At 43.9% G+C, this 12,757-nt stretch overlaps 1 protein-coding gene and 1 pseudogene across 2 annotated transcripts in view; both read right to left on the reverse strand.

Moving 5' to 3' along the window:
• IFT46 (intraflagellar transport 46) overlaps window positions 1-7,703 on the reverse strand; it is an 18,559-nt gene extending 10,856 nt beyond the window's left edge. The window contains exons 1-5 of one of the 2 annotated variants that reach the window (XM_034665886.1): window positions 7,548-7,698; window positions 7,276-7,465; window positions 6,737-6,833; window positions 3,671-3,750; window positions 330-460 (exon numbers count right to left, since the gene is read on the reverse strand). In XM_034665886.1, coding sequence (XP_034521777.1) covers window positions 330-460; window positions 3,671-3,715 — 176 coding nt within the window. In that variant the 5' untranslated portion in view covers window positions 3,716-3,750; window positions 6,737-6,833; window positions 7,276-7,465; window positions 7,548-7,698. Of the gene's footprint in view, window positions 1-329; window positions 461-3,670; window positions 3,751-6,736; window positions 6,834-7,275; window positions 7,466-7,547 lie in introns of both variants that reach the window. The other variant, XM_002927871.4, reaches the window with a different exon arrangement.
• A 1,848-nt stretch (window positions 7,704-9,551) lies between these two features.
• On the reverse strand, window positions 9,552-10,394 carry LOC109490979 (annotated as a pseudogene).
• Between the last annotated feature and the right edge of the window lie 2,363 nt (window positions 10,395-12,757).

Consider the following 12,757-nt stretch of genomic DNA (forward strand, 5'->3'; position numbering starts at 1 on the left):
ATATATATATATATATATTTTTTTTTTTTATTTTCCCTTTCCCAAAATGAGAGGTCCTTGGGGGCAGGGACCACCTTTTAGATTTACTCAGAAAATTCTCATGAACCCCCCGAGCCCACAAATGTTTCAGATAATGCAAGTGACATCACAGGACTCAGTGAGGCAGTGTAGCCAGAACAGAAGGAAAATTCATTCCGTTGGTTTCTGAGACATCTGAAAGTCCTAAGTAGGGGAGATCAAAGGAGATGCTAGAATTTCACTCCCAACTGATCTCCCAGGCCAGTGTTTCCTCCCCCGCTTGGGGGTCCTCGGCTAGGGGGCTTCCTCACCCTTCCAGGGGGGCCCCGTGCCCTTCATCATCATCATCCTCATCAGAATCCGTCTCGGATGAGTCACCATCATCGTCATCATTTTCACTGAAGCCCCGCTGAGGTGTCAGCTGCGAGGTCTTCTTCTTCTCCTGAGATAGGGTAGGGCGGGCACGGAAGGCAGCACGTAAGGAGCGGCTTAGTGGACCCATGCCCCAGCCCCCCTGGTGCTCCACAGATGCCCTCCCGCCTGGCATCGATTCACCAGAAAGAGAAACCGGTGCACCCCAGAAAGGCTGCCAAGGACCTTCGTCTACTCCTGCTTAGCTACAAACTGGGTCTTCACTTTCTTTTTCTTTGTTATTCAAGATTTTATTTATTTACTTGTCAGCACAAGCAGGGGGAGCAGCAGGCAGAGAGAGAAGCAGGCTCCCCACTGAGCAGGGAGCCCCATGTGGGACTTGATCCCATGGACCCTGGGATCATGACCTGAGCCAAAGGCAGACGCTTAACCAACTGAGCCACCCAAGCCTCCCGGTCCTCACTTTCTATAACCATATTGCATTTTTCTCCTTGAGGCTTTGGTATAAATTTTATCCAATAATTGTCTATTTTGTCTGTTACTTAGGAGACCCCAAGAACTGTGCATAAACTTATCCAGTCAGCTTCAACTCTAAAAGTTAGGGGCTTTTGAAGAGGAAGGCACCTGTGATGAGTTATTTTGGAAGGAAATGGGGGAACGTGAAGTTGGAAGACAACTTTAGGGGATCTTCATACTCACAGGGATCACAGGAAGTCTAGCATTTAATCTGCAAGACGGCCCAGCGTAAGCTGCTTGCAACCATCAGAAGAAGGTTCCTAATCAACCCTGTGCCTGAATGCTGACCAGCAGTTCCAGGGACTGGGAGTTTTCTACTTCCATCCAGTGACGCTTCTCTCCGCTGGGTACCTGACCTGCCCATATTTCCCTTCCCTGCCCCACCAGTGAAAGGCAATGACTACATGTTCTCTCAAGAGACTCTTCCCTTCTTGGCATTACAACCTACATTCCTGAGCTTCTGGTTCTCTAAGTACCATTCTACCCTCTCAAGCGTATGAGGAGGAGTCTGGTTTGGGGACCTGCAGAGGCATTTGAGACAGGGTCCATGTCTTTGCCTCTGTGGCCACCCTTAGGACCTGAAGGATAGCCAGTTGGCCCCCTTTAAAAGCAGGTTTTGAGGGGCCCCTGGCTGGCTCAGTTGGTAGGGCATGTGACTCTTGATCTCGGGGTTGTGAGTTCAACCCCCTCATTGGGCATGGGGCTTACTTAAGAAAAAAAAAAATACAAAATCAAAAAAATAAAAATAGGTTTTGAAAGCTTGGTTTCCATATGCCATATGGCTTATATTGAGGTTAACAGATGTTTGGCTCTAGTTTTAAAAATGATTTAATGTCTCTCTTACAATAAAGCAACTATTGACATATAAAAAAATGTGACATAGTACAGGACATCAGAAATCCTTTTGGTCACATGTCCTTCTAAGCATAACACAGATTTATTATACATGGATAAAAATATATTTTAACTAATCTGTAACATGTGTGTGACAAATGACACCAAGTTGCACAATTTATTTAGTGACTATGACCTATTGGTATATATTGATAAGAATCTCTTAATGTGTTCTTTCTTTTTTTTTTTTCTAAAGAGGGAGAGTGGGGAGGAGCAGAGGGAGAGGGAAAATCTTAAGCAGGCTCCATGCCCAGCACCGAGCCCAGTGCAGGGCGGCAGTGGGGGCTGGGTTGGGGGGGTTTCCGATCTCACACCCTGAGATCATGACCTGAGCCAAAAATCAAGAGTCAGATGCTTAACCAACTGAACCAACCAGGTGCTCCAAATTGTTTTTTCTCAATTCAAAATCTGCCAAAGCTATCCTTGTTTGGCAAAGAGAGCTTTTTACGAATACTGATGGTCAGGGGCGCCTGGGTGGCTCAGATGGTTAAGCGTCTGCCTTCGGCTCGGGACATGATCTCAGGGTCCTAGAATCGAGCCCCTCATCAGGTTCCCTCCTCAGCGGGGAGCCTGCTTCTCCCTCTCCCTCTACTGTTCCCCCTGCTTATGCTCTCTCACTCTCTCTGTCAAATAAATAAATAAAATCTTAAAAAATAAAAAAAGAACACTGATGGTCAATTTAAAGGTCATTCAAAAATATATCCTTCCTGCTGATTCAGGTTGCACAGTGAATTAGAAAGATAAATTAGCCACAGCATGATGGAGACTAGAAAAATTTAGGGTGAATATGCAAAATTAGGTCAATTTAGGAAAACTCTTTTTTTTTTTTTGCTTCTTCAAAGCTGTGCTTTGCAAAATCTCTGCTCTAAAGGTAGAGGGCTTTATATGCCACAGGAAAATGCCTAAAAAATTACTTTGTGGGTAAGATGTTAAAACAGCACACTAGTCACAAAGTGGGACTACTTTATTTACTTTAAAAAAAAGATTTTATTCATTTATATGAGAGACAGAGATAGTGAGTGAGAGAGAGTGAACACAAGCAGGGGGAGCAGGAAGGGGAGAAGCAGGCTCTCCGCTGAGCAGGGAGCCTGATGCGGGGCTTGATCCCAGAACCCTGGGATCATGACCTGAGCCAAAGGCAGACGCTTAACCAACTGAGCCACCCAGGTGTCCCATCAAATAAATAAATCTTAAAAAAAAAAAAAGTCACCCCTGGATTACGTGCTAAGACCGGGCACAATGACAGTTCAGCAGAGCACATGCACGGGTGCAAGTCCTGCCTAGAGCTGTAGGCGTCTTTCCATCTTTGATTCAGAAACAGAGTAATCTCTGGATTCACAGAACAACAGCAAAGTGACATTTGGGTCTTAAAACTTCAAAATTAAAGTCTCTTTCCCAAGATTTTGGCAGTATCCCAAATGTTGATAATGAACAGACGGCTAGACCAATAATTCCAAACTTGATTTATCATAAGAATTATTCAGAATGCTTGCTAAAAATATAAATTCTCAGGCTTTTACCTTCGAGATTCTGATTCAGTAGTTCTAGGTGGGAACTACTGGGAAAATGTACTGTTGAAGACAAGTATCCTACTTGATTCTTAAGATCAGTAAAGTTTGCAAAACACTGGCCTGTATTAAATGAAATTCCTCACCAAAAAGTCAGCTGTAATAGTAGGCTTTACTCCTGAAAGAATCTAAATCTTAAGACTCTTTGCTCCTGATTTTCCTACATGAGCTCAAAGGTACCCAACCCAAGCCCTGGAGGTGAGTAGTCAAGAAATGTTTACTGCTGAACTACTGTCACCTCAAACTGACCACCAACAGCTCAAAGCAAGGAAGTCTGCAAGTAGCTGTGGGTTGTACTGTACCTTGTTGTTTTCCTCTTCATACTCATCACTGCTGTTGTCAGCCATGGTCTTGTTAGAAAGACGGGCGGAATGAAGAAGTCCTTAGAAGAAAAGTTTTCCCTTTAGATTACTAAGATGATTTTTAAAAACAAATATTTTTAGTTTATAATATTTTATGTTCTGTTTTATGGAACAGGATCTATAAGAACATCTAGTTAAAGGACTGAATTCTAGCCAGGCTCTGTTGACTCAATTCAGGATATATCCATTAAGCATTACTGTGTGTAAGGCATTAGGTTAGACATTATACTAGTCGATTATCTGCCATTACATAAATCATATAAAATCTGCCCTTAGTTTACACATTGGTAAAATGAGGTTAGTAATTAGTAAAGTGACAAGAGGGTTGGGTTGATAGAAGACTGGAATTAAAAAACAACTCTATGACATGGACAAAATGACTTAGCCTGAGTTTCAGTATTCCCATGTCTGAAGGAAGGCAGTAATATTTATCACTCAGAACTGTTGTAAGGATCAAATGACAAAACTCTGGGGCGCCTGGGTGGCACAGCAGTTAAGCATCTGCCTTCGGCTCAGGGCGTGATCCCGGCGTTGTGGGATCGAGCCCCACATCAGGCTCTTCCGCTATGAGCCTGCTTCTTCCTCTCCCACTCTCCCTGCTTGTGTTCCCTCTCTCCCTGGCTGTCTCTATCTCTGTCGAAAAAATAAATAAAATCTTAAAAAAAAAAATAACAAAACTCAAGTGAAAGGAACTGACCCAGCTCCTGTCAAATAATAGTCACAAATAAAAATCTGAATCAGCGTCCATGTGATAAGAGCAATAAAAATATCCTGAACAATTAAAAGTATAATCAGATGTAAGATAGTAACTTGCATGAAAACCATGTTCAATGATCGCTTTTTTAAAAAGACTTAGTTATTAATTTTAGGTGGGGGCAGAGGGAAAGGGAGAGAGAATCCCAAGCAGACTCCACGCTGAGCGTGGAGCCCAACCTGGGGCTCAATCTCATGACCCCAAGATTACGACCTGAGCCAAAACCAAGAGGCAGACTCTCATCTGACTGTGCCACCCAGGTGCCCCATGTCCAATGATTTCTACATCAAATTAATGCCAGTTAAACACCATTTTCAGCCTATTACATTCCCCAAACTGAAAACAAACGATAATGTCCATGGCCGGCAAGATTATATACACACTCAAATCAAAAACCTTGTCTAGGTGTGTATATATATATACACACACACCCAAAAGATTGAAAGCAGGAACTCAAATAGATATTTGTACACCCATGTTCATAGCAGCAGAGTCACAATAGCCAAAGGTGGAGAAACCCAAATATCCATCAACAGACAAGTAGATAAACAAAATGAGGTTATACATACAATGGAATATTATTCAGCCACAAAAGAGAGGGAAATGAACACAGGCTACGGCATGGATGAACCTCGAAAACATGATGCTAAGTGAAATAAGCCAGACACAAATGGACAACTGTTGTATGATCCCACTTAGGTAGGGCACAGAATGGGTGAAGTCATAGACACCAGGTAGAATAGAGGTTACCAGGGGCTGCCAGGGACAGGGGAATGGGGAGTTATTGTTGAATGAGTGGTTTCTGTTCAGGATGATGAAAAATCTCAAGAAATAGTAGAGATAGTTACACAACAATATCAATGCACTTAATGCCACTGAATTATACATTTAAAAATGATTAAAATAGTAAATTTTATGTTCAGTATATTTACCTCAATAAACAAGCAACCCCAGATGTCATCCTTGATTCCTAACTCAAGAGCTAAACCCAACCCATCAGCAATTATCTTGTATTTGCCTCCACTCTCTATTCTTCCCTGCCTCGCCACATCCAAGGCACTGTCATCTCAACTCAGCTATTGCAACAGTCCTCCCAGCTGGCTCCTGACTTTCACCATTGCACCTTTCAATCCAAGACACGCATACCCGCAACATGACCTTGAAAGTTCCTCCTGTTAGGCCTCCTGTCTACCTCTGCCTCCCTCTGGCCTGCCTTTTTTTTTTTTTTTAAGATTTTATTCATTTATTTGACAGAGATAGAGAGCACAAGTAGGCAGAGCATCAGGCAGAGGGAAAGGGAGAAGCAGGCTCCCTGCTCAGCAGGGACCCTGAAGCAGAGCTCGATCCCGGGACCCCGGGATCATGACCTGAGCCGAAGGCAGACGCCTTAAGACGCCTGAGACACCCAGGTGCCTCGCCTGCCTGCCTTTAATACCACTCCTTCCTACCATATGCTGGTCTCTTTCAAGTCCTCAAATGAACCCAAGTTCTTCTGGCCTGAGGTCCTTTTCACATTTCACTGCTGCTCCCTTTTCCTGGCCCACTTCTCCTCAATGTCTGTCTGGATCCTTCTTGTCTTTTGGTCTCAAATGTCACCTCCTCAGGTCTTCCCTGACCACCCCATCAAAAGTAGACCCCACTCCTCCCCATTACTCTTCATCACATCATTTGCACTTACCACATTTGTACTTATGTCTGTTTACTCATTGTCATCGATCTCCCATGGTTACAAGCATAAGGATGGCAGGATCAGTGTCTCTTTTAATACCGTATACCTAGTGCCACACATAAGGCTGACACATAGTGGGCATTCAAAAAATCTTTGTTGAATAAATGACTGTGTCAAGTCCTGTTAAAAGATTCCACTGAGAGTCTGATCGGGATTGCAAGTTAAGGGCGGGTTACTGAAGCATCTTCAAAACTGAGCAGAACAGTTTTGGTAAGTTCAACCAAACAAATCAACCAACCACGAACCCCTGGCAGATCGTAAGCAGAGCAGTATCATGATGCAAACGGTGGTCATGCTGGAGGAAACTGGTCAGGTTGGAGGAAAATCCTGAATCTGGGGGGCTGTGTTTTCTTCCCCCTCAACTAATTAGGAAACACAAACGATGGCAAGTGCTTGCCAAACTTGACTCTGAAAGCCAACATCTGCTATTATAAAATGGGAACTTCCTGGAGACCATCCTGGATCCATCCTGCTCTTTGTTCTGAGAACCATTTCTCTTCTTTCCTCCTTATTCCTATCTTACCTTTGTGTCTTGGGGTTGGAGTATGAATACTTGCAACCTCTTCAGAGTCGTTAATCTCTAGACGCTCATCGTACGTCTGGTTTTCAACAATCTTGGTCTAAGTGAAAGGAGACATGATGAAAGGAGACATGATTACATAGCTCATAGCACAGGATACGACCTGATTCCAAGCCAGCGTTGGTTCCTCCTCCCTACCCAAGTCACCGGCTTTACATGTAACCTTCACCCCCATTCAAATTTTCCTTAGGGCTTCTTGGCCCCAGGTCAAGCGGTTAAATCATTCTGCCACAGCTCTTATTTACGAACTGCCGCTGGCTGAGGAAGGAGGGAATCGTGGAGGGAAACGACAGCTAACTTAGCTCCCCAAAGCTGTAGATATACGCGCACGGGCAGAACAGTATTCGTCCTAGACGGCAGCTCTGTCCTTAGTTTCGGTCAGTTTCCCCAAAGCTGTTGGGGTTTCTCGGGGCGGGAGGGGGCGGAGGGGGGTGCTGCAGAGGCTCTGGAAAGAGTTCTGTCTCCGGAGTCACCTTGTTTACCTGAAGAGAAGGTAAACTCGTCTTTCGGTCCCATCCAATAATCCCAAGAGCATCACCCCCATCTCCACCCCCTGTCTTGCAGGTCGGATCCCACTTAAGTTTCTTGGGGAGTGAAGGAAGCAGAATGCTTGCTGGTGGCGTGAGGGACGAGAAGGAACGGTTGTCAAGGAGATGGGAAGAGATGAGGGGCCTGGAGGGAAAGGGAGTCCTCTTAGATTCCTCTTGGGAGGGAGAAAGGCAGTGCTCTTTCTGCTAGGGTGAGTACAAATTACCTGTAGCCCCTCTGAATCCGTCTCCTCTGTATGGAAAGAACCCCAGCCTAGGGCCGGGGTCTCACTCCAATATTAGGCCAGGCCACTTGAGGGGCTTCGACGTGGAGCTACCCGCCTTGTTGTCAGTCGCTAGGCAAAAAAAAAAAAAAAAAAAAAAAAAATCGCGAGACTTGTTTTCAGTCTCGTGAGACCTTCTCCATTCCCGCTTTGCGTCCCTTCCAGCAGCAAAGGGATCCGAGGAGGATCGATGTAGTGACGTTTGGATAAAGCCTCTCTGGGCAGTCTAGTCCCCTGTTTTTCTATGGTTTCAGTAAATGCGTTTGTGGCGGCATCTAGCGACCACGGCTTGGCAGAGCCGGCTGATGAATATCCGTTGGTTTAGTTAGCCCTCCAATCTGGAAATACAGTGTACGTTTCTCCCCCTAGGACGGGCAGTTCTTCCTAAATCAGTCTAATCAGAATTTAGGCTGACTCTCGAGGGAGTATTCTCACAGCATTTTGTATGTCCTTTTATAGCATTTGTATTACATTGCAGTCCGTCCCTTCCACTCTGTCTCATTGCATGGGACATGCTTATACCAATAAATTATTCGTTATTGGAGGTTTAAATTTAACTTAGTTTCCTATAGTTTTATTTGCTGAAGAAGACAGCTTCTTTAGACAGGGTCAGTGTCTAATTTTTAAGTTCTTTATAGCAGCAGTGTCATGCATAAATTAGGCACTTTAAAAATGCTCGTTGGATGGGTGAATGCAGGAATGAGTGAGGATGTAAAGAACAAATATTTCAAAACTATAGACAGTTAATTCGGGGAGTCAGAGAGAGAAACAAAGAAAAGTATTGAAATTTGATCCTGAAAACCTGCCAGAGGAAAACGGATGTGGCTTTAAAAAGGGAAATGAGAGACACCTCTTCTGAGACACTTGGGGTTAAAACTGCAAAACATTTAAAAATTGTTGTGTTGTCTGTTATTGCTAATAATAATGCATATGTATTGTGGAGCACTTCCTACATAGGAGCACTTAGAGTATATAATCTTACGCATTAATATATTATCTAACTTCACAACCTTATGAGATAGATGTTCCTGCCAGTTGACAAATTAGATAAGTTACTTGCCTAGAATTACTCAGCTAGTAAGTGGTCAAAATGGGAATCGAACACGGGTCAAATTCCCAAGTCTCGGCTTCTAATCATTATGACATAATGGCTCTCCTCAGGAAGCAGGGGTGCTTATGCAGTGTAATTTAGCTAATGTCATATTTCCAAAGAATCAGCATCTATTGTTCTTGGCTGAGCTTTGGTGGTCCATATTGAAGGCCCCTGGAAGCTACCACGATAAACAATAATTCCAGGCAAGATTTTGGCTTTTTTTAAATTAAGAGTTTGTCTTTTTTTTACAATATATTTTTAAATGTGTTTATTAGAGAGAGAGAGAGCATGAGAGAGAGATCATGCGCAGGGGGGAGGGGTAGAGGAAGAAACTGACTTCCCACTGATTAGGGAGCAGGATGTGGAACTCGATCTCAGGACTCCAGGATCATGACCTGAGCCAAAGGCAAATGCTTAACCAACTGAGCCATCCAGGCACCCTACAATATGTTTTTATAACAAAAATTAAAAATACAGTTTGACATATATCCTCCCAGGCATGCAAACTTTTTAAATCTGTGAGCTCGAGTCCTGGCTTAGCTACTCTCTAGCCCTGACATCTGTGATAGAATAGTTTTCCTCTTTGTGTTTTTGTTTTGTTTTGTTTGTTTTGTTTTAAGTAGGCTCTGCGCCTAGTGTGGAGCCCAACTCAGGGCTTGATCTCAGGACCCTGAGATTAAGACCTGAGCTGAGATCAAGAGTTGGATGCTTACCCAACTGAGCCACCCAGGTGCCCCTAGGTTTCCTCTTTATACCTTGGTTTCCCCACCTGTAAAATAGAGATATTGGTGGTACCTATTTCAGAGAATTCTTGTGAGGATTTTTTTTTTTTTGACACTCACTGAAAGAGAACTTTTTGTTACTTTTATGTACAGAAAATTCACTAAGCACCCACCTTAGCCCAGTTTGGTGGCCAGTTCTTTAACCTTTGCCTTTTCTAACTTGGCAATGCAAGCCACCAACTTTGCACCCTGGACAGTGCCTCCCCAGTGTCAGCGGATCTCATCCTATCTGTCATTGTCATTGGTCCTGATGGCTTCCACCAGCTTAGCCAGAGCTCCTTTGTCTTCTGAGTTAACCTGTGAAGGCAGCAGTGGTGCAGGTCTTCCTGTGGACCAGACGCCCCAGCCTGGCCTTCCCCTTGATAATGCTAGTAGGGAGCCCCCATCCTATGACACAGGGCGGGCAGGAAGACAACCAGCTCAGTGGGATCCACATCATATGCAATCATTACCAGCTGAGACTTCTTGTTTTCCACCAAGGTGGTGACAGTGCTAACCCCAGCTCAAAGGACAGCAGCCTCTTAGTGGGGACATTCCCTTTGTTGATAGCTTTCTTCTCAGCCCCGGCTAACAATCTCTGCTTCTTCCCTTGTTTTGTCTCTGGTCTGCATTTGTGGGCCAGTGTAAGCAGTTGAGTAGCTGCAGGTCTAAGGCCTGGGTGAACTGGTTAATCGCAGGAGGCACTTGTAGACATTTATAGAGAATAGCCCTCTGCCGTTGCAGCCAGATGTAGCAAGGCCATCTGACAAGATGGGTGAGGTCCCTTTTGGACTGGATGTCCTGTCTGATGCCAAAATTCTTGGGCCTTTTCTCAAACAGGGGATTGACCACCTTCTTGGCCTCCTGCTTCTTCACAACAGTAGGGGCTGGGGCCACCTTGTTCCCCTTCACCTCCTTTTCTTTTGTCATCTTGAATGGCTGCAGGAGAGAGAGTTTTGTGGGGAATAAATGAGATAATCCGTGTGAAGAATTTAGAGTAATGCCTGGCTCATTGTAATTGTTCAGTAAGCATTAAGGAATATACAAGAGATAAAAAGAGGCAGTGTCATCATGAGAAAAGCTAGCTTTGAATCCTGGCTCTACCATTTATAGGCTCTTTCAGTTTGGAGAGGTGTTTAACTTCTCTGATCTTCTGTGTCCTTATCTGGATTGTTGTAAAGGATTAGAGGTAACGTGTAAAGCACCTGACACAAAATAAACACTCAATAAAAGAATGCTGTTTATCCATTTCAGCCCTGGATGAGTGCTGTAGAGTTGAGCCAGTGATATGGGATAAAATTATATAGGATGTAGGGAAGAAATGCTTAATCAGGTCTACTCAAAGTCTGACGTTTGGCATGGGAGAACTGCCAACAGAATCAGAAGACTGGATTTGAGGGGTGCCTGGGTGGCTCAGTCGTTAAGTGTCTGCCTTTGGCTCAGGGCATGATCCCAGAGTCCTGGGATTGAGCCCCGCATAGGGCTCTCTGCTCCGCTGGGAGCCTGCTTCTTCCTCTCCCACTCCCCCTGCTGTGTTCCCTCTCTTGCTGGCTCTCTCTCTCTCTCTGTCAAATAAATAAATAAAATCTTAAAAAAAAAAAAAAGGCTGGATTTGAGTTTTATTTCCATTATATACTGGCTTAGAACTTTTTGTGAATTTCTTTTTTTTTTTTAAGATTTTATTTATTTGAGAGAGAGAGAGAGAGAGTGAGGGAGAGAGAGAGAGCATGAGCAGGACAGAGAGAACAGGGAGAAGCAGACTCCCCACTGAGCAGGGAGTAAATTTCTTAAACTTGTCATCATTTTCTTCAGCTATAAAATAGGCATAAGCCCTGCTTCCTGCACACTTTTTTTTTTTTTAAAGTAGGTTCCAGGGGCACCTGGATGGCTTAGTCGGTTAAGCATCTGCCTTTGGCTTAGGTCATGATCCCAGGGTCCTGAGATGGAGCGCCACGAGGTCCCTGCTCAGTGGGGAGTCTGCTTCTCCCTCTCCCTCTCCGGCTCCCCCTGCTTGTGCTCTCTCACTCTCTCTCTGTCAAATAAATAAAATCATTAAAAAAAAGAAATAAAGTAGTCTCCACACCCAGTGTGGAGCCCAACGGGAAGCTTGAACTCAGGGCCCTGAGATCAAGACTCGAGCTGAAATCAAGAGTCAGACACTTAACCGATTGAGCCACCTGGGGGCCCCTCCTGCGCACTTTTTAAAAGGATATAATTTTGGAGCACCTAGCTGGCTCAGTCAGTAGAGCATATGACTCTTGATCTCGGGATTGTGAGTTCAAGCCCCACGTTTATTTAAAAATAAAATCTTAGGGGCGCCTGGGTGGCACAGCGGTTAAGCGTCTGCCTTTGGCTCAGGGCGTGATCCCGGCGTTATGGAATCGAGCCCCACATCAGGCTCCTCCTCTATGAGCCTGCTTCTTCCTCTCCCATTCCCCCTGCTCGTGTTCCCTCTCTCACTGGCTGTCTCTATCTCTGTCAAATAAATAAATAAATCTTTAAAAAAAAATAAATAAAATCTTAAAAAAAAAGATACAGACCATAAAAATGTACCCTTTTAAAGTGTACAATCTGTGGTTTTTGGTATAGTCACAAAGTTGTGCAACCACTACCTCTAATTCCAGAACATTTTCATCACTTCAAAAAACAAACCTCACTCCCCATTCCTTCCCTCTCCCAGTCCCTTGCAGCCCTACTTCCTGTCTCTATGGATTTGCCTACTCTGGACATTTCATATAAATGAAATGAATAGGTTCAGAGCAAGTCTTCCCATATAAGATACGGTCTTTCATGACTGGCTTCCTTCACTTAATATTTTCAAGGATCATCCACGTTGTATGACGTATCAGTATCTTTTTATGACTGATATTCCACTGTACAGCTCTACCACATTCTGTCTTCCATTGATCTATTGAGGGACATTTGCATTGTTTTCACTTTTTGGCTATTATGAATAATGTTTCTAGGAACATCATTTTAAACATTTTGCATGAACATATGTTTTTTAAAGTTTATTTATTTATAAGTCATTTCTACACAAAACATGGGCTCAAACTCGCCACCCAGAGATCAAGAGTCACATACTTTTCTGACTGAGTCAGCCAGGCGCCCCTGTATGAACATATGTTTTTAATTCTCTTGGATATATACCAAGGAGCAAAATTGATAGGTCATATGGAAACTATGTTTAATTTTTGAGAAACTGCCCAACTGTTTTTCCAAAGCATCTGCAGTATTTTACATTTCCACCAGTGCTGTGAGAGGGTTTTAATTTCCCCGAATTCTCACCAACACTTATT

The sequence above is a fragment of the Ailuropoda melanoleuca genome, chromosome 8, assembly GCF_002007445.2.
Source record: "Ailuropoda melanoleuca isolate Jingjing chromosome 8, ASM200744v2, whole genome shotgun sequence".
NCBI lineage: Eukaryota > Metazoa > Chordata > Mammalia > Carnivora > Ursidae > Ailuropoda > Ailuropoda melanoleuca.